This window comes from Enhydra lutris, unplaced genomic scaffold (genome assembly GCF_002288905.1).
Source record: "Enhydra lutris kenyoni isolate GAN:26980312 unplaced genomic scaffold, ASM228890v2 scaffoldscaffold14, whole genome shotgun sequence".
Taxonomy (NCBI): domain Eukaryota; kingdom Metazoa; phylum Chordata; class Mammalia; order Carnivora; family Mustelidae; genus Enhydra; species Enhydra lutris.
This window is the reverse complement of record NW_019154098.1, coordinates 16,726,820-16,747,924: the sequence shown is the minus strand read 5'-3', so window position 1 is coordinate 16,747,924 and position 21,105 is coordinate 16,726,820. Positions and strand designations below refer to the sequence as shown.

The 21,105-nt window shown below is 43.6% G+C and overlaps 1 protein-coding gene across 1 annotated transcript in view; it reads left to right on the top strand.

Moving 5' to 3' along the window:
* LOC111146702 (fer-1 like family member 6) overlaps positions 1-21,105 on the top strand; it is a 118,758-nt gene that overhangs the window by 34,499 nt on the left and 63,154 nt on the right. Inside the window, exons 15-19 of the mRNA XM_022502370.1 lie at positions 2,136-2,226; positions 6,109-6,228; positions 7,706-7,858; positions 13,414-13,591; positions 16,698-16,822. Coding sequence (XP_022358078.1) covers positions 2,136-2,226; positions 6,109-6,228; positions 7,706-7,858; positions 13,414-13,591; positions 16,698-16,822 — 667 coding nt within the window. The remainder of the gene's footprint in view (positions 1-2,135; positions 2,227-6,108; positions 6,229-7,705; positions 7,859-13,413; positions 13,592-16,697; positions 16,823-21,105) is intronic.

Below are 21,105 nucleotides of genomic sequence, written 5' to 3'. Positions count from 1 at the left end.
AATTGTTAAATTCTGATGTTCTGCTTTGTAAGTTCTCTTTCCTAATCTCTTGGTTACCCCACATTTTTGCATTAAAAAAGGGAAGCAAACAAATAAATATACATATTTATTTCTATCTTTCTTTTTCATTTCTCATTATAGAAGCAGTATGTTTTGGTGCTACTCCTGCTGTGAGCTAAGTGCCACCTGGAATTCTCTTTAAGCATCTTTGAAAAGCTCCATGATCTCATTATTTTTAGAAATAAAAATTATTTTTGTGGGCAAATTATAGCTCAATAATTTTCTATATTGGAGGTTACTTGGGGTGATAATCATTCCCCTTTCTCTTCAAGTTACAACCAACTAAAAACATATTTAAGATGGTCAGAGCTCAAAATGTTAGTTTTATATTTGGTAAACTTGGATTTGAGAAAGCAGCGTGGACCTTAGGTCAAGGTGGACTTCTGCCCGCCCACCCCCGCAACACACATTCATGGTTAAGCAGCTGGACCTCAAGGTCCTCCTTCCCCCCACCCCACCCTGCCAAGAAGAGACAGGCCACTTGTCATGTGAAGGTGAAGAGGCTGTCCACAGGCCACAGCAGGCTGGGTTTGAAAGATGAAGAATGAATAGGAACAGGAGCCATGGTCATTTACTCTGATTCTGATAAGGAAAGCACTGATTTTTCATCCTGTGAGAAAGGGAGAGAGAACTCAGAAGTGTCTACCATGTCTCCTTGAGCTAGTCCACCCTGGGACTGCAGTGGAATTTCTGTGTGGCTCTCAGAAAGATAAACATGCAACAACAAGTTGCCTTCCTCAAAGCAAAATCTTTTTTATTCTTTTTAAAAATTAAGAGAAAATGTAACTTGACTACTATATCCACAGAGAATTTCTGGTGAGGTTTCTAAGTGCAATGAGGTCGGCCCCCTCACAGGAGATATCTTAGACCTCCCCTTTTATTTCCTTGTTTCCTTTTGTTTCTCCTTGATTTTCTAAATCACAGTATTATGTGCTCATCTTACCAAAAACAAAACAAAACAAACAAACAAAAAAACAACGTGTAGAAATGTATAACAAAAAAGTGTTCTCAATTCTCTCTCCAAGCCCACTCTCCAGATACAAGTGTGATTTGTCCTCCTGGATTTTTTTCCCCATGTGTTTGCAAACCCACACATTCCTAAAAACACTCTATTTTTTTTCAGAAATGGTGCACACTTTGCTCAGCAGGTTGCTTTTCCTCTCTACAACCTATCACTGGCATCTTTCTACAGTAGTACACAATAGTCCTCAATGTATCACATATTTAACTGGTCCCTGATATATTAGTTGTTTCTACTTATTTTCCTACTATAAACAATGCTATGATAAGAATCACTGTGTGAACATTTTCTTGCAAAAATTTTTAGTTATGTTTGAAAGACAGGATTCTAGTTTAATTTTTAGATCAAATTATACAAATTATACAGACATTTAAATTTTGACAAGTGCTATCAAAATGTCTCTTAAACATTATTAGAGAAGAGTGACTATTTCCTCCACCAACTTTGAACATTATCCAATTTTTAATAGGTGAAAATGGTATTGATTTTAATTTGCATTTGTTATTGCTAATGAGGGCAATATCTTACTTCCCCAAGTTTTAAAGTCATTGTATTTCTCTTCAATTGCATTTATAACCTCTACCATTTTCTATTGAGCACATTTTTAACATCATCCCTTAAAATGTTACCACTTAGTCTTTTGTATAGTTTTTAACATGTGAGGATATATCCAGTATTGAGTCTAAAATAGTCTTTACATGCAACTTATTGTGAAACTCTTGGTGTATATTAAGTGTGTAAGATGATGGAAAACTGCATTATTTTGTGTTTGTTATGACCTTGGATAGCCATCCTCATATATATGTATAAAAGAAAATAGGAAAACAAGCACCTATTCCCCCAAATTTATGTGGGGTCTGGGTATCATTTCCAGCCCTCACTTTGTCTCTTAGAAAAGTTAGCGCACCATTGCTTAATTCTAAATGAGAAATCTTAGGTCTGTGGCTTCATCAACTTTCCCATTGTATTGCAGAAAGCACTTCTGTAAATCTCTGGAATTGCATAAATGGATTTTCACTAAGTAGGTTTCAGAATTGTTATTCTTCTCCTATAGTGCCTTTATCTCTGAAGCAGAGAAGAAACCCAAGATGTTGAACCAGACCACTTTAGATAAGAAACGACTTACGCTCTGCTGGCAGGAGCTGGTATGTGAAAATCTATTTATACTTTGAACAGAATTAAAACATGTGCTTTAAAAATAAACCTCACAGATGAGGCATAGGTCATAGACCAGATGAGGATATGTTTCTAAAGGTTATACATTTTTGTGATGTAGAAGAATGAGTGAGAAGGGAATATGTGCACAAGTTGGAAAGGAGCTAGCATTTTCTGACCATTTATAAGAATGATTTAGAAGCCCACCTGTCCTACAACATATTCTGATGGATTTCTCCCTTGCCTATTTTCTTGACATCTGTATTTTGTCAAAGGCTATAAGCTCTTTGACTTGACCTTTTGCCTCACAAACTGAAAAACCAAAAAAATAACTCTTCTCCCCGCTTCAGTTTCCTTCCATTAAGAACTGTGTGAAGAGTTGTAAACTTTCTTGACAACAGGGCAAGAGTGCTGTGTCTGTAACAGTACATGCCTCAGAGATACTCAGTCTCTGTCACATGAGTGATGGCTGAGAAATTCCAGACCAAGTCAGACCCTGGATTATCTCGCCTTGAAAATTTAGTTCTAGCAGTGGCACCAAGGGACGTTTTGAATGAGGCCATGATAATTCTGCAAAGAAAAATTACTCAGTATTTGATGGTCAGGGACATTTATAAGTTGTGAGTGGGTCCCAGAGAGATTAAATGATCTTTTAAAGGTCATAGCTAATTAATCGTAGTCTAGACACTTAAAACCCAAGTCTCTAAACTGGTTTATCTTTCTTTCCAGAATGAAAGGTTTGTGTACTCCTCCTCTGGACTCCAAGGGAGGGCAGATTTTTACTCTATAGAAGATCTTTGTCCTACCCCATTTTTTCCTGAGCACCTCTGACAGCTCTTCCCTGTCTCTGCAGTGTCCGTCCACTACACATATTGCCCACAGAGCTCTGTTTTCTTCTAGCATCCAATAATCCTTGGCCTGACCACAAGTCCACAAGTTTGATCTCTTGTAGAGGCTCACGTCTCCCTCCTCATCTCCGGGCCTCTATTTCTACCTTCCCAGTGGACATGTCATCTGCTTGTCTCACAACACCTCCAACTCTTAAACCCATCCTATTATACCCATTTAAACCCATTAAACCTTGTCCCCATCCTGTATTAGCACCACCAGCCATGCTTGTTGCTCCAACCAGATGCCTGGACTCAACTTTGAATCTTTATCCCTAACCCTCAACAATCAATTCGTCTGTAAGCCCTATTGATTCCTCTCCTTAGAGACTCTAGAATGCGCTCCACTTCTTCATCCCCAGAATCGCTGCCTAAACTGACTTCCTTAGCACCCACTAGGCCCAGTCTATTGCAGTAGGCTTTCTTCAACCCATCTTCCATACCACAACCAGAATGGTCTTTCTAAAATACAAACCTGATTAGATCACCATTGCTCCAAAAATCACTGGCATTTGTCAATCCTTCATACCATCCATCTGCAATTGGTTCCTCTGTCTGGACTGTCCTTTTGCTTCTTTTTTTTTCCCTTTTCTTTCTTTTTTTAAGATTTTATTTATTTTGTTTTTTAAATTCAATTAGCCAAGGTGTAGTACCTCATTAGTTTTTTTTAAATTTAATTTTATTTTTTCAGTGTTCCAAGACTCACTGTTTATGCACCACACCCAGTGCTCCATGCAATACATGCCCTCCTTAATACCCACCACCAGGCTTACCCATCCCCCCATCCTCCTCCCCTCCAAAACCCTCAGTTTGTTTCTCAGAGTCCACGTTCTCGCATGGTTCATCTCCCTCTCCAATTTCCCCCAGTTCACTTCTCCTCTCTAACTCCCATGTCTTCTGTGTTATTCCTTATGCTCCACAAGTAAGTGAAACCATATAATTGACTTTCTCAGCTTGACCTATTTCATTCAGCATAATCTCCTCCAGTCCCATCCATATTGATACAAAAGTTGGGTATTCATGCTTTCTGATGGAGGCATAATACTCCATTGTGTATATGGACCACATCTTCCTTATCCATTCATCTGTTGAAGGGCATCTTGGCTCTTTCCACAGTTTGGCGATTGTGGCCATTGTGGCTATGAACATTGGGGTACATATGGCCCGTCTTTTCAGTACAGCTGTATCTTTGGGGTAAATACTCAGTAGTGCAATTGCAGGGTCATAGGGTAGCTCTATTTTTAATTTTTTGAGGAATCTCCACACTGTTTCCCAACATCATTAGTTTTTGATATAATGTTCAATGATTCATTAGTTGAGTATATCACCTAGTGCTCATCATATCACATGCCCTTTTTAATGCTCATCACCCAATTATCCCAATCCCCACCCACCTCCCTTTCCACAACCATCAGTTTTTTTCCTGGAGTCAAGAGTCTCATGGTTTGTCTCACTTTCTGATTTCTTCTCATTCAGTTTCCACCCCCAACTCCTATTGTCCTCTGCATTATTCCTTATGTTCCACATATGAGTGAAACCATACAGTATCACCTGATAAATTCTGTTTGTTGTTTAAGTCTCAGCTCAAATGTCATGTCATCTGTAAAACCTAGCTCTGTCTCTTTCTGGTTCCCTGAAGTTTTGAACATATATTGCTTTCAGCTCACCAAACTGTCCTTTGGGGAAGGAAGCCTGTGTCTTCCCCTGTCCTAGGCCTTGGCTCCTAGGACAGTACCTGGTCGGTAGCAGATAATCATTCCTCCTGGTCAGCATGAACATGAGGCTTCCTATGGGCAGGCCCTGTGCTAGGTGCTAGAAACACAATAGAGCTATAAGACTTGGTACTTGCCCCTGAGGAATGTATTGATTGACTTATTCATTCCACCAACATTTATTTAACACCTACTATATGCCAGGAACTCTGCAGGATACTGAGAATAAGTAAAAAAAGAGTAAGAACAAGCCAGAGGAGGTCCCTGTCCAGTGGAAGTTTATATTTTAGTGGAGTAGACAGAAGATAGAAATGTAAACAACAAATAAACAAAAATGATTACAGGTTATGGTTATGAAGAAAACTTTGTAAGGCCACAGTGATCAGAAGAACATGGGGGTACGTGAGGCAGTGATGACATTTAAGCTGAGACCTGAGAAGGAAAGAGCCATGCAGAGTCCAAGAAGGACATCTGAACAGGAGGAAAGCCCCACACACTGGTCTTGAGGATGGATTGAGCATGGCATATTTTTGGCCCTCTTGAGGACCCGTGTGCTCGGGGCCAGTGTATGAAGCGATACAATGAGACGAACCAGAGAGTAGACCAGGCCCATTCATGCAGTGTCTCGGAAATCACAGGGAAGTATTTGGGGTTTCCTGAGCACAAAAATGTGGCTGAATGAATGAATTCAAATAAACATTTTTGGATGTTCCAAACGTTCACTTTGAGCTCCCTGTCAGCATTTCTCAAATAATGCCAGTTTGGTCTGGAAGCATTCCTCCAAACCTCTAGAAGAGGTAGTAAGAGCAGCGATGAAGGATGTGGGTTCTGGACTCTGCTGGGGCTCTGCTTGGGCTTGGCCTCTCTGTACTGCATTCTTCTCCCACCTCAGCTATGGTGCCCACCCTAGAAGGCTGCTGTGAGGAGCAACAAGGATTAATTCCAGAGCTAGAACTTTGCCTGACACAGACTAAGAACTCAATGTATTTTAGTTACTTTTGTATGAGAGAGCCAGATCTTTGGGACCCTGACAGACCTCTGACTTTTCTGGGCCTTGGCTTCTCATCTGTCAAACAAAGGTGAGATGATACTTACTGCCTCCATATGCCTATGAAATTTTTATTAAACAGGCAGCATGCACATGGGCAGACCCTGAACCAGCCTCGTGAGTGGCTCAGTGTGGAACTTACAAGCACCTTCAGGATCCTCCAGCAACCGATAGTACTTGTCCCAATTTCTAGAAAGATCTACATTGATTCTTGTCCTGTTTCAGGAAGCAATGGCCAAGAAAGCCAAGGGGATCATTCAGCAACAGAAGAAAAAGTTATCTCTCAATGAAATGATCCATGAAGCAGAAAACTTGGTGGAAAAACTCCGCTTCCTTGTCGATGAGGTAATCAACTCTAAAGGCAAACTTCCCTTGGGAGATTAGATCAATTGTATTCCTAGTGAGGTTTGAATATTTGATGAGGGTGAAGAGGGAGACCAGTACTTTCTCCCAAGCACTGCTGAGCTGAGCAGGCATGATTAGTTTAGGGGTGAGAATGGAGAGTCTTAAATTAAGCCAAAAATGTACAGCTTCATTGATTTTTAAATGAAGCCTGAGTATTCACCAGAAATAAAAAACATGTTCCTTAATGGAATCAAGAAAATTCAAAATAAGTATGGGAACTTTGATAAGATTTCAACTCTAAGAGGATTTAAACTCATCTCCAGCAAAAGTCAAAACAGCATCTCATTTTAAAGTTAGTTGTAATTAGTATCTTTTGTGACTTCTAGAATGATCTAAAAAGGTCCTCATATTTGCTTTGGTCAGATACCAGATTTTGTGTGGGAAGATTTCAAGGAAAAGTACAGATCTCCTGCTTCTGTCAATCTCAAAAGTTTTATTTCTTGTTGCAAAGCTATCATTCCCTGAGGACAAAATAAGCAATGAGAGAGGAAGTTATGGTAGTAGATACAGGAATTTTATTAAGCACCCAGAAGTTTCAAACCAAGCATCTGTCTGTGACTTACTCACCTTCTGGCTAGGAAAACCTCCTTACTGATGTTTCTATTTCCATACCAGGAGAGAAGGGATGCCCTCTTTGGGAACAAATGACACCAGAGGATTATAGGGTTAGAAAGACAGAGCACCTGCTTTGAGCCCAAGAAAACCAAAGCACAGTTTATGACAATGTACCTCCCTTTGATTTGGTAACTATGCTGGCTCAGAAATGTGCATTTCAAACACTCACAACATAATGGGCCTCTTGGCAGGGAATTCTGCAATTCCTGTCTTGATTAGGTCAATTTTAAAGTAGAATTTTATGTGCAATTTAGTCGAGTTTCTCCTGAATAACCACCTAAAATGGAGGTAAGATACTTAGCAACCATATTTTAGGTCAAAAGTCCCTTGTAGAATAGTTTTTCCTTCCTGAAAGGTGAGTAGAAAGACATTCAAAGACATGCATGGATTTTTTTTTTCTTTTTCATTTGAATATTCTGGAATGTTACCTGACTTTTAAGAGGACCAATGATTGAGGATGAATCATTACGTGATTACAAAAAAGCAAAATCAAAGGGGAAGATATTTTGTTTCATAGATGGGAGATAAGTAGGCCACTAGAGATGCCACATCGTGGGTCCAACTTGCATATACTTAAAGGACAATAGCACAGTTGGGGATATGGGGTTTACATGTACTTGTGTCATGACATAGTTTTTCTCCAAGAAGCTACACTTGCTTACTTTCGTAGATGTTTAAGTGACTAGATGGTTTAAGTCACAGAATTTGTTTTACAGAGGGGGACTCTTTCAGGATAGGAGAACACTGGAAGGGTACCTGTTAAGCACCCACCCATCAAACCCATTCCCCTCTGTTCCCACAGCCACAGCACACCATCCCCGATGTCTTCATCTGGATGCTTAGCAACAACAAGAAAGTGGCATATGCCCGCATCCCATCCAAAGACCTGCTCTATTCCCCCAACAGGGAGCAGATGGGCAAACACTGTGGGAAGATCAAAACTCATTTCCTCAAAGTAAGTCTGCACTATTTTTGACTCAAACACAAGAAATCTCTGTTTTTCCTGAGTCTCTCAGCATTCCTAGTGTGTGTCCATATCTCTGACTCTTCCCCAAAACTTTCAAAGATCTGAGGACAGACCACTGAAACACCTCTTGATTCTAACTGTGATTTGGTAGACCATCCTAAGACTGAATATTTTTCAGTTTTCCAATTAATATGTCAACAGACTCATATAAAGGTTTTCTTTTTTTTTTTAAATCTAGGGGGTGTACCTCAAGATTGCTTTAATTTTTATTTCTTTGATTACTAGGAGAAACAAACATTTTTCTATTAGTTTTCTCTCTACCTTTTCTCTTGTGTAATTTGTCCAAGGCATCTTTTCATATGAATTCATCTGTATTTTAAAAATAAATTACAGGAGAAAAGGTTTGTATTTCACAGAACTGGTAGCTTGGGAATCCTCGTGGGGCTTCAACTGTGAAATTTCATCTTGGGTCCATGTACCCTTCATGAAGACAGGTCACCAGATGCCTCCCTTGATGCCTCATGAATGGACAACCATGGAAACAATCTCCAGGTGGTTGCTGCTGCTGACTCTAAATCAAACTTTGAGCCTTTCTTAGAGACCCTGGGTATTTTACTTCTACTACAAATTTATATCTCAGAAGTAGACTCAGGCAAATCTGGAGGAGGAATGGTCCAGAGGAGGCTCACCACTCACCAGTGACTGACAAGAATGTGTAATTTGACTGATTAACTCTTCCCAACTCATCATTGACTTTCCTGGCAGTTGTAGTTCTGATTTCTTGCTATAACATAATTATGTTCTACTGCCTCAGAGAGAGGGTGAAAAGGCTCACTAACCATGCCATATGAAGAATGGGTAAAGAGATAATGCTTAACGGACAAGACTTGACAACACGATAGAGCTTTTAAGTGTCTGTAGGGCAAGCACATGGATGATAATTGAGTACGTTTGTGTGTTTCCAGAGGACAGAACCAAGCCTGGTGATAGCTGTGACAGGGAAATTCGCCCTATATATAGAGATCCATGTTTGTTCTCTGTCCCCTTGATATAAACATGGCAGTGGGTAGCTAGATTAGGTAGTCTCTAAGTGCCATCCAAATATTAGAGTCTACCTTAGATGTGATTGCTAAATATTGCAGACAGAAGAGGGATTAGGGGATAATGATCTAATGCTTAGGCTTTGAAATGAAGTGAATCTGGGTGGAAATTTGTATTGGCTTATCAGGGCTGCTGTAACAAAGGACCAACAAGTGGCTTAAACAACAGAAATGTATTATCTTACAATTCTGACATTAAGGTATGGGCAGAGCCATTCTCCCTCTGGAAGTGCTAGGGAATGGAAGCACCTGTTCCAAGGTGGTTCCTTGGCTTATGGGATCATAACTCCAAACTCTACACTGTGTTCTCCCTAGGGTGTGTCTCTTCACATGAAGTCCTTTTTGTAAGAACCACACTCCATTCTCCTCTCCATCTCCCCATGTCCTCCATGTTATTTCTATGCTCCACAAATAAGTGAGAAGGGAGTTGAGGGAAATTGGAGGGGGAGATAAACCATGAGAGACTATGGACTCTGAAAAATAATCTGAGGGTTTTGAAGGGGTAGGGGGTGGGAGGTTGGGGGAGCCTGGTGGTGGGTATTATGGAGGACACGTATTGCATGGAGCACTGGGTGTGGTGCATAAACAATGAATTCTGTTACACTGAAAAGAAATTAAATTAAAAAAAATGAAATCTTAGAAAAAAAAATAGAACCATACTCTAGTTTGACTGCATGTCAACTGTATCTGCCATGACCCTATTTCCAAACAAGGTCATATTCTAAGGTACTGGGGGTTAGGACTTCCATGTATGAATTTAAGGGGAGCACAGTTTAACCTATTCCAGAATTCTGGGTTTAATATTTACAAGCTGTGTGACCTTGGGCAAGTTACTTAACATCTCTGTGTTTCCTATTCTTCCTCCAGCAAATGGAGACGGTGCTGAGGGCTAAGTGTGTAACTGCCCATAAAGCAGGCAGAGTGGACATCATCCAGATTAACCACTCAATAAATGTTGGCATTCAAACAAATGGCCATCCGATATCTAGAGTCCGTTTCTGGAATCGTGTGCCCCTTCGTATCCAGTGAAGTATTTGCGGCTCTGTGTGTTGTTTTCTATCAAGTGTGTAATGTGAATCTTAAACTGATCCCTGTGAAGCTGTAACTGAAAAAAAAAAAAAAAAGTTCCTTGTAGCTATTTACCACAAATGTTAAGGTTTCTCTTCAACTTTTTCCATCCAAGGAATTCTGGGGTCACAAGAAACATTTGTCTTAAAAATAGCAAATCGTTTGAGAAGGCTCTGTGCTAAAAATATTAGAAAATCAGTGTAAAGTTCCTCCTTCCTAAATATTTGGAAGTATTCTGACTTTATTTAAAATTAGAACAAAGAACAGTGTCACAGGAAGCCCGAGGACAGACATAACTGAGAATTGAGGCCCTCCGTCCCTAGCCTCGGCTTACGTCTGTCTGTATTTTCCTTTTGCCACCAGGATCACTTTGGGTGATGGCTTTTTAAATTTTGTTGAATTCAATTGCTCTGACTTGATGAAACATCTTGGTGAGATGATTCAGCAAAACTATTTTCAGTCCAGTTTTGATCGTCACCCTTGCTTTTCCTTCCCTCTCTCCACCTCTCGTTATGTCCCTTTCTCTTGGTGAGTCTGAAAAAGCAGGAGCAGCCCCAGGGAGGCAAAACATGCACCCACCTACCACTCACTCTGGTTTCTTAGCTGAGAATTAAAAATGCACCAAGACAGAGCAGAGAATGCAAACCTCCAAAATCTCCAGGCTGGAGATTCCTCAAAATTTATGCTGTGGGACAGCTGGCCTTTGGGTGGCCCCATGAGCTTCCATGTTCAAACCCGCCTGAAAGGTTGAAGGTGCCTCCTCTCCCCAGGGTCTCACAGTGCCCCTTAGTCAGTGAAGGATTCCCAGAAGTTCTGCAGTCAGGAAACATCTCTAACCTTTACAACCCATGCTTGCCAATGTTATTCATCTAGAATAGTTATTTACAGATGTTAGGAAACTCCTTTCACGAGGGGCCCAGTTTGGGGAATATTAATCTAGAGGAAATCAAATTGCCTCATCTGAAGTCACATGCCCAAATAAATAGTAAATTGTAATGGTAAATCATGGTTTCTGGTTCCATGATCTTTCTTGTTTTCTAATTTAAATATACGATAATGTGTTAGTGAACAGGATGGACTCTTTGGAACAAAATTTGCTGAGCTCAGCCCGATCCACCCACCGGAAGAAGAGAGCCATCCCACTTCAGTCTCATCCCCACTGTACCCCCAGGGGCCATAGGGCGGGAAAGGACATTCATGACCAAAAGGAAACTATGTGTGCAAGGAACTGGACATACTCAGAGCCCAGTGGGAGGGTGGCTCTCCACCTTCCTTTCCTCTCTGCCTGTGTGAAGTCCCCCTGCTCCAACTCGCCTCCATCCGTATCCCATCTCCTGAGTCCCATCAGTTCTCAGGACCCCAACTTTGAATCCAGCTTCCCTAGGAGCAGCACAAGGTGGCACTGGGTCTTGCCACAGACTGAAACCTCTACAAGGCAAGCACACCCTCTCTTTCCAGTATCTGCTGACCAACTTCAGTTTGTATGAATTACTGTCTTTTGTCCACACAATGAGCAGCAGGGTCCCTCATCCTTGTCTGTGTCATTCTCTTTCTTCTCTGAAAGCTTTTAGCAAATCCCCTCCTGGCGCAGAGTCAGCACTGAGCCTCTGCTCCACTGTTAGTTCCCTCCCCTGTGTCTCTGTTCAAGCCTTCCCTCTTCCTGGGATGCCTTCTCCACTAGTCCAACTCTGGAAGTACCCATTAAAGCCCAGCCAAATAGTTGATTCACAAAGAAAAGATGAAAACACCTGCTCCTACTTCTCTGCTCCCTTAGCCTTTCCTCTTACCCTTGACCTTATCCTTGAATAAATGAATAAAAGGCAACCTCCTTGTCTAGATGTGAGCTAATGAAGGAGGGCCCGGAAGTGTGTCTCAGTCATTGCGATTCCCTCCTGACCCCACCGTCTCAGTAGGGCCTAATGGCACTTCAGGTGGTTGCTGAATTGAGCTGCTGAAAATCCATTTAGGGGACCCACAGGGCAAGATAGAAAGGTAAACAACCGTGATCAATTTTGGACTCAGGTGCTCTCCACGGGTGCCTTGGAAACTGTCAGAGCAAGCTGTAGCCTCTTATGTAGGATTATTGTGATTCTCTCTGGAAAAGAAGTGGTGTGGAAGGAAGGGGAAAATATTGATAGGAAATCCGTAGAAACACTAAGAGACACTTAGCCGAGTCAACAAATTCTGGAGAGGTAGCTACTCTCAGAATGAAAGTCTTGCCAGCAATCCTGAACACAGCCAAGTCTGGGGTTTGGGACCCCTTAGTTGGGGGAAGGAGTCCCCGAATCCTGGTGACTAAGAAATAAAGAAGCCACACTGCCTTGAGCTATATCCTGCACATCTTGAAAACACAGGCATCTGTATATGCACACACTCATACCACTTACACGAAGACACACATAAACACACGGATTCAAACAAACATGAATAGAAATCCAAATCTGAGTACATTCAAGGGAGAGAATGGGGGAGGCCTAGGTGGCTCAGTCAGTTAAGCGTCTGCCTTTGGCTCGGGTCATGATCCTGGGGTCCTGGGATCGAGACCCCCACCCGCATGAGGGGGTGTCCCTGCTTAGCAGGGAGCCTGCTTCTCCCTCTGCCCTGAAGCTCCCCCCGCTTGTGCACACACACACACTCTCTCTCTCTCTCTCATGCTCTCTCTCTCAAATAAATAAAATCTGTAAACAAAACAAAACAAAACAAATCAAAGAAGAGAATGCAGGGTAGAAAGGGAATTTGAAACCATGCTACATGAAGAAGGGATAAAGGGACTAGAGATGGTTAGCTGGGAAGGAAGGACGCAGTAGAGCAGGTGGGTCCCTTCAAGCGCACAGAGACCTGAACTATGGAAGAAGCACTTGAATCCTTCTGAATGAAGCAAAGAGGTAGAAGCTGTGGTTGGAATTCCAGGTGTCTGAGAGTTCTGGGAAGGGAGGGTTCAACCCAGAGTGGGACAAGGCAAGCTCGGGTTCAACCCAGTGTGGGACGAGGCAACCCAGAGACTGGCATCTAGCTCTAGAAATAGCTCCCTGGGTTTTGGTGCTGGCTCTGTCACTTGAGAGCTGAGTGATCTTAGGGAACTTCTTTCGCCTCTCTGAGCCTGAGTTTCCTCTACATAAAACAGGAGCAATAATCATACCTTCCTGGTGGACTCAAATGATCCAGGGCTTGGAAGTGCCTGTTTAAGCTTCAGGCCCCATTAAACCTGGATCCACCTCTAGAATGGTGCATGGTGGCAACTGGGGTCATTGGTGTTATTTTGATACAAGATTAGGTACTGAGACCTGCTCTCTGAACACTAGATCCACTGGACCTCTTTTCTCAAAGAGTGAGGCTCCTACTAATGAAGTGGTCTTCCTTGTAACCTTTTCCCAGCTTCCTGGGAGACGGCCGGCTGGTTGGACAGTGCAGGCAAAGGTCGACGCGTACCTGTGGCTCGGCTCCACCCCACACTCCAGTGCCATGCTGGACAACTTGCCAGAAGGCTATGAAGCAGAAACGTCCTCCAAAGTGGCCGGCACTGATCAACCCCCAACCAACCTGTTCTACCAAGGTATGATGCCCCACTGGGCAAAGAGGTCATTACATGGCTCCTGTGGACTTCTGAGAAAACAGCGAGCAGGGTGGCATGCGTGAGCTGTTAGCACATTATTTTAGGATCAACTTATTAGCCTTTTAAAAATACAGTTTCTGAATTTTCTTCCTCACCTTCCAATGTCCCATCTCAAAAGAACAAAGTAAAGTCATTAAATACATCTGGAGCAAAAGTTTATGTTTTTCTACTAATGTAGAGAATGCATGCAGTTTGAGTTTCTTTGTAGACAGATTATATAGATTGAATTTGCAATGGAAGCAGAAGATGTCTTTTAAAAACGTCAGTAAGTTTTTGCTCTGATATGATGTGTGGTGCTAGGGTTTTGACCTATAAACGACAGGCATTTACATTTACCATTAACAACCCAGTGGGAACTGGGTATCACTGGGGTCACTTGTGTTTCTTCAGCTTGGATCTTGACATGGTCACTTTTAGAAATTCAGCATGATTTATATAATCCTTTCTTCTATATAGATATTTTCTATGAGTGCCATTATTTACATTTTCATATAATTTAGGATTTTATTATAAATATTAATGCTTTACAGTTTCAATTTGCATTCTGTTTCCAAATGGCTTCAATTTGCAGGATTTTCACTGCTGAATTCAGAGTAGACTGCAGTTACACTTTCACTTCAGCTGAGGATAAGTTTTGCATTGAGCCAGTGCTGGAAGCCCAGGAGAACTATCCATAAGTTCTGTGTTACACGAGACTCCTCTGATGTTGGTTGACTTTGACTGCCAGTGGACTCTAAGTGGCTCAATAGTTAGAGAAGACATGGTTCTGGGGGTATTTATCCAGTGGTTCAGCTCATGGTTGCTGAGCCCAGTGACAGGGCATAAGAGCAAGGAAAGTCCAGCCCTGTCTTTTTGGAAAATGCATAGCCCCTACCAGGTGCCAAGCATCGGGCCCTCTACTTTATACATTACATTGAATTTATTTGTCAAGTCAGCCCTGGGTAGTTTCTTCATTTTACAGAGGGAAGAGGGATGTATCAGAAATGCTTAGCAATTGCCCAAGATCACTTGACTAGTGAATGATGAAGTCAGCTTCTCCAAACCCTGCTTTATTGTCCTTCCTTTCCACCTGCCTTTAAAGAGTTTTCGTCTTTGAATGAAAGACACCCACGTCAAGTTAGCTTGTTATTTCTGTAGATACTATCTCTAGAGATCTAAGATACCTGGACCTATTTCCTGTCCCAGCTACTAACAATTCAAAGGAGAGGAAAGATTTTTTCCAAAGCTTTCTGATACTCTGCGGTGTGTTATTTTCACAGAGTGACCTAATAAACTTTCTCTGCCGTGCACTGGCTTGGATGGCTTTGGTTGCCTTCCACACCCGCTGGAGATTTTCGTTTCTTCACCCATTTTGTGCTTCAGAAAATAGCCATCAACCAATAATTAATTTGCACCTGCATATGGCAGGCACGGTGGGAAGACTAGTGGGGGATGCAGAGATGAAAGAGGGGTCATCTGGCCCTCCAGTGGGGGCAATCAGACTTGTCTCTACTAACCACAAGTGGAAAGTGAGCTAAAATGCAAGAAGTGGGCCACCAAACTGTGAGAGCAAAGAGGAAGCTGACTTTATTAAGATAATCTAAGGTACAGAGCTGGTAAGAGGCTTCAGAAAAACAAAAACCTCAACTAAATAAATGGCGCCCCCTAGAGTTGTGTGGTGTGCTGCCTGCGAGGCTGTAGCGGAGGGCTCTGAGGGATGCCCAGGTGGCCCCCAGCTGCCAGCATCACAGGTCACATGACAATAAGCAGTAGTAACAGCCTCTGCAGCATCTTCACATCACTTCTTCCCATGGGTCAGGCACCATTTTTAGTCCTTAGATCTCCTATGTCAACCCTATGAAGAATTATCATTGCCCCCATTTTACAGGTGAGGAAACAAGGCACAGAGAAGGGTAATGACTTTGTACGAGTCTATGCATAGATCTGTGTGACCTAAGCCTAGGGGAGGCACAGCAGGGGTGGGGGCCAGTATTTGCCCCCTTAATTTAACTAAGTAGACCTAGTCAAATTGGTATGTGAGAGTTCCTGTATTCCAGTCCCCACGTCAGTGCAAAACACTGATACCCTGAATGCAGTAAAATGTAGCCTTTGGGGGAGACAAGGAATAGGAGTGGGGAAGGGGATAAAAAGGAGTAAGGGGGCATAAAAATAAGAGGGGTCTTACAAATACACAGAAGCCCAGGAATATGTAGGTCAGCTCTCACTTGGGACACTCCTGCCCCTACTGAACCCTGGTCTGCACTTACCTGCACTTACTCTGCTCCTGTCCTGTCAACAGATGTGCTCACTCCCGCCTTTCACGTCCATGTACCCTGCCGGTATTTCTCACAGGATGCTAGTCCTTGGCCTCCTGTCCCTGGGGTATAGGTGCTTGTCTTATCTGCTGCCCCTCCCTGGAGCTCCCCAAGGGCAGGGGCTGTCTTAGCCACTTCGGAATCAGTAGACCAGACTGCACCTGCTACACAGTAGGCACTCAAGATGACGTCGGCTGGCTGAATGGAAGAATGGCTGAGTGGCTTACTCAAGAGCTTGCTGAAGCAAGAGTATTAGTGGGTCAGCCCCCTTTCTTACACACACACACACACACACACACATACACACACACACATGCATGAGTGCATGTGCGGTGGAAACCAGGAAAATTATGAAAACATAAAATGTGCTGTTTTGGAAAGAGAAGGTGATTTTGGAATCTGACAGAAGTGAAATTCAGGCCCTGGCATTTGATAACTCTGCAAATTTGGAAGACTTCTGTAGCCATTTGCCTCATACATCTATGGGGATAATTATACATATAATCACAGGGTTGTTATGAAGATTAAAACCCACGATGTAGTAAAGGTGCCAAGGACAATGCATGGCCCTGAAGTACCCCATAAATAGATGCCCCTTTCTTAACTGCTTCCATTTCAGTCTCAGAGGCCGGTGATGCTCCTTGTCTGTCTCCAGATACACCCGCAGGTGCACAAGGCACACAGACACTCGTTCCCACTCACTGCTGGAAAAAGCCCACTGATGCCTGTCCTTTTCCACTATTTGTCCACAGCCCGGCATGTCTTTCAGCTGAGAGCTCACATGTACCAAGCCCGGGGCCTCATCGCAGCCGACAGCAATGGACTCTCAGACCCCTTTGCCAAGGTCACGTTCCTTTCCCACTGCCAGACCACAAAGGTAACCAGGGAAGCCTGCCTATCTTCTTCCCGCACCCGCGGCTGTGGCGCAGCAGAGCCCAGTAAAGGGAAAAGCAGGGGCTTGTTGTCTCTGGGGATGCAGGTTTTCAGCCTCCAAAGCGCATGTGCAAGGAAGGACTGACACGGGGCAGGTCTCTTGTTCCAATGTGACCCAAGGTCTTGTAGCCAAGAAAGGAAGTCCCCACGGTGAAGGAAGCGTGTAAGTAAGGAAGGATGAAGAGGAGAAGTGAAAGCTGGCATACGTGAGTGCCTGCTGAAGTGCTGGGCACAAGGCCAAGTTCAGAGGGAAACAAACACATGAGAAAACTGCACACAGACATGGCCGCGGGAGGCTTATGATCCAACCTTTGTGAGGGTCTCAGTGCAGAGGAACGTTTTCCAGCTTTGTGGTCAGGAAGCCCTAGAATTTGCATCATTGCTTTCTACTTACCAGCTGGGGGACTCTGCATGCTTTCAACTGTGCAATGCAGTGTCTCTCTCTGGAAAACACTAATTCCTAATGAGTGTTGTGAGGATTAAAGCAGGTGGGTCCACATTGGTTTCCTCTGGGCTCTCCTGCTTTCCTGTACACTGAGTGCTGGAAAGTGGAGGCGTCTCTAATCTGCGGGCATCCAGTAGGACACTTTTCCCATTAGATCATAATATCCAAGGACTCCATTCTCTGAGGCTTCAGCGCTCTGAGGAGAGGTCACAAGGAATTCGTCCATCTCCAAGTGTTAAGACAAACACCAAGGACCCAAAGAGAGCTAAGTAGTTCATCTACTCTCTGACCGCATTTACTCACCAGCCCCCCATCTGTCATCTAAAAACAGGGCTCTGTGAAGAAGCACAAAGTTCAGTGTATAAAGTGATGGATGAATGGTGGCCATTACATCGGCAGATAGTACACGGGCGGACATGTCTCTCTGAAGTGAGACCCGTGATCTGGGAGATCGAGTGATTTGTGACATGTAGACCTAGCTCATAGTGAATCATCATCTCATGCATTTCTCCAGCCAGCCTCCTGCAGAGTACTTGCTCTGTGACAGCTCTGTGCTGGGCTTGGGGGCTGCACCATGGAAAACCCCATACTGCGAGGCTAGACAAAGTTTTCCAAGAGCCGTGTGGAGAGAGGTTATTTCGGTCTGAGGCGGGGAGGTGAGAGAGATCTCAGAAGGAAGCTGTCTGCATCCTCGCTTAGTGAAGGAGCATGAAAACCTCTGAAGCATAAAGACTCGAGACTAGTTTCTCTTCTCTGTGTTTTGAGAGGTGGTGATAGCTCAGTGATTAAGAGCATGGACTCTGGAACCACGTTGTTTGGGTTCGGATCCAAGCTCTTGAAGCAAAGCCCTCATGATGATGACTTTGTGTACGCTTTCTAGAGGGTAAACCACCCAGGACAGTGCCTTGCTTGTAACAACTTCTATGGGGCTCCTTGTTATTCTTGTCATTGAGGCATCCCAGCAGATGCAAGGAGGATTCTCAAGGGGTGAACCCCTGGATCCTTCCTCCACCAGCTGCAAAACCGTAGGGTTCCAGGCCCTGGTGATCTCAGGGCCCTGAATGGGGAAGGGGTTTGAGTGATCTCACTGGGCTGGGATCATCTTCCTATTTTGCATCTCTATCCAGTACCTTCACTTGACTTGGACTCCTATCTCAAAGGAACAAATGGCATTTATCAAAAACTCACTTGAAAGTGAAAACAGCTCCAGTTGAGCCCTGAGCTTTGCCACCAGACTTTTGAGCCAAGTACCTAATTTTTGTTAATAGCTGCCAGTTATTAAAGCTCCTTATGCGTCAGGCATCCTGCTAAGCATTTTCTATGCATTGTTTACTACATCTCACTGCAGTCTAAAGGTGGATGTTATTAGTGTCCCCATTCTGTGGATGAGAAGGTAAGGCTTAGGGACCAGATAGGTAGAAGGTAGTAGAGCCAAGATGGAAACCCACATTGGTGCAGTTCTGAACCCACTTTGCTTAACCACTCTGTTTCCATTTTGGTAAGCAATGGTTCTGGTTTCCCTCTGCTGCTTCAGTCTTGTGCTGCCTCAGAGCGTGTGTATGACATGTCCCATTCTTACACTCTTCTTGATGGGGAAACTGAGCCCGGAGTCCCTGCAGTCCTATCTGAGCTCCACCATTCACCTGGTAGCATCTGCCTGAACTGACCCCCCGACGTTCAGAGGGAGCGGTCTGAGCAGGGCTGGTCTTGCAGCCAGTCCTCTCTAAAGTGACAGCATGATCAGAAAGATGTCAGAAGGGGAACTCCATTATTCCAGAGGTCACTGATGATGTGGGACTTAGAATTCTTATGGTGGCCAAAGGTTAAAGGAAAAGGGAGAGAGCTCCCCAAAGAGAAGGGCTTTGGAGACAGAGGGGAGAGGGACTAAGTGGTGGAGAGGAGCTTTGGAGGAGAGGACATCATGGAGGAGGGCAAGGTGGAACCTGATATTTCAAGAAATCAGAGTCCTGAGAACTCAGATTGTCCCTTGTTAGACACGAGTACCTAGTGCGCCAAGACTGGCATGTGATAGGTATTCAGTAACCGCTTACTCATTCACAAACAGTGTGGCAGGGTGGAGTCAGGTGGGCAACAAGCACTTACTGAGCACCTACTTTGTGCCAGGCACTTAACATGCTTTATCTCAGACAACGGTCATTCCAACTCTACAAGGTTGGCATCGACCCCATTTACATGAGGGGAAGGATGCTTCACAGGGGTTAAATCACCTACCCAAGCTGGGGCAGGGGATAGCACTAGGGTTCTATTCCAGGGATATCTGATTTGAAAGCTATGCTCCACCCATAGTATCTCACTCCTTCTTCAAAGTGTCAGCTAAGTGCTACCAAAATCTCCCAGATGGCCTCAAGCACAGTCATAGTGCATAACTCCATAAGGAAGCCCTGAAGGAGAGAAGTTGGTCATGGGCACCTTGGCAGAGAAGTGGGAGAATGTGTTTTTGCTTGGGTGAGCTTTTAGACATGGCCCGACGGGGACAACTCTGAGGACAGGTAACTATCGGTTCATTTATTCATGCAAATCATGATTGAACACGTGCTATGCACAGGATGCCCTGTTGGTGCCTAATACTGAGCCTGGCACATTGTTTGTTGAGTGTGCTAAGAAATATATGTTGAATGAATGAACACTGGCCTCTGGAATCTTATCAAGTGGTATTTATAGTGCCAAGAAAACCATCAAAATATTTCTATAGGAAAGATGTGAGGATCATAAATCGCTTTGGTATCACATTTTTACACGCAACCTGATGAAAAGTTCACATTTCTATTTTTAAAAGAGCAACGTAAAAACCCATGTTTCTTTATGATGACAGATACCCACACTTTTCATTGCAACTACGTAACTCCTGTTTGTAGGTTGGTTGAAGCCATTCTTTCTTTGTCCAAAAAGTTAGGACTCCTTTCTGAGATTTATACCAAAAACATCACTGTGTCTGAAGCATATAATACTCTAAAAGCAAAGGTGAGAAAGGAAGGAAATGGTGGAATGCATAGTGTTTTTATGACTCACATAAAGAACAATGAAAAATTCTCTCCTGGCCACAATGCCAATGGTTTAAAGCCCTGACTAAAGATGCCTCCTGATATAGAACTCTGAGATGCCAGTTTGATTTGTTCTTTAGAGGCTGGAAGTTAAACCAGGCTGGATCCCTCTGGGACACGTCTGGGACCTCTCTGGCATGCACAGTGAGAGGTAGGGGTGTAGTTCAGAGGGAGTGTGGAAATTCCCCAGGACCCAGCAGCTTCGGTGCTGTGTTCACCTGTGACATCACCCATTTGTCTGTACAGCCTGGGAGAGAGGGAAATGTGACTCTGACCTCATCCCAGGACTAGCCCCACACATTAACAGGCCAGTTTCTGCCCAGGGACAGAGTCTACCCTTCCTGCAGACAACCCCAGTCTTCAGCTCTGTGAAACTAGCAGGTGTCTAAACATCCAATTAACTTGAGAAGAGGAGGCAAAGACAAATGACACCCCCTTCTGAGGGTAGCAGGGGAATGGCTTGGCGGAGGAACTGTGAGCCACTTTCAGGTTTTTTTTTTTTTTCAGTGTTCCAAGACTCATTGTTTATGCACCACTCCCAGTGCTCCATGCAATATGTGCCCTCCTTGATACCCACCACCAGGATCACCCATCCCCCCAACCCCCTCCCCTCCAAAACCCTCAATTTATTTCTCAGAGTCCACAGTTTCTCATGCTTTGTCTCTCCCTCTGATTTCCCCCAATTCACTTTTTCTTTCCTTCTCCTGATGTCCTCCATGT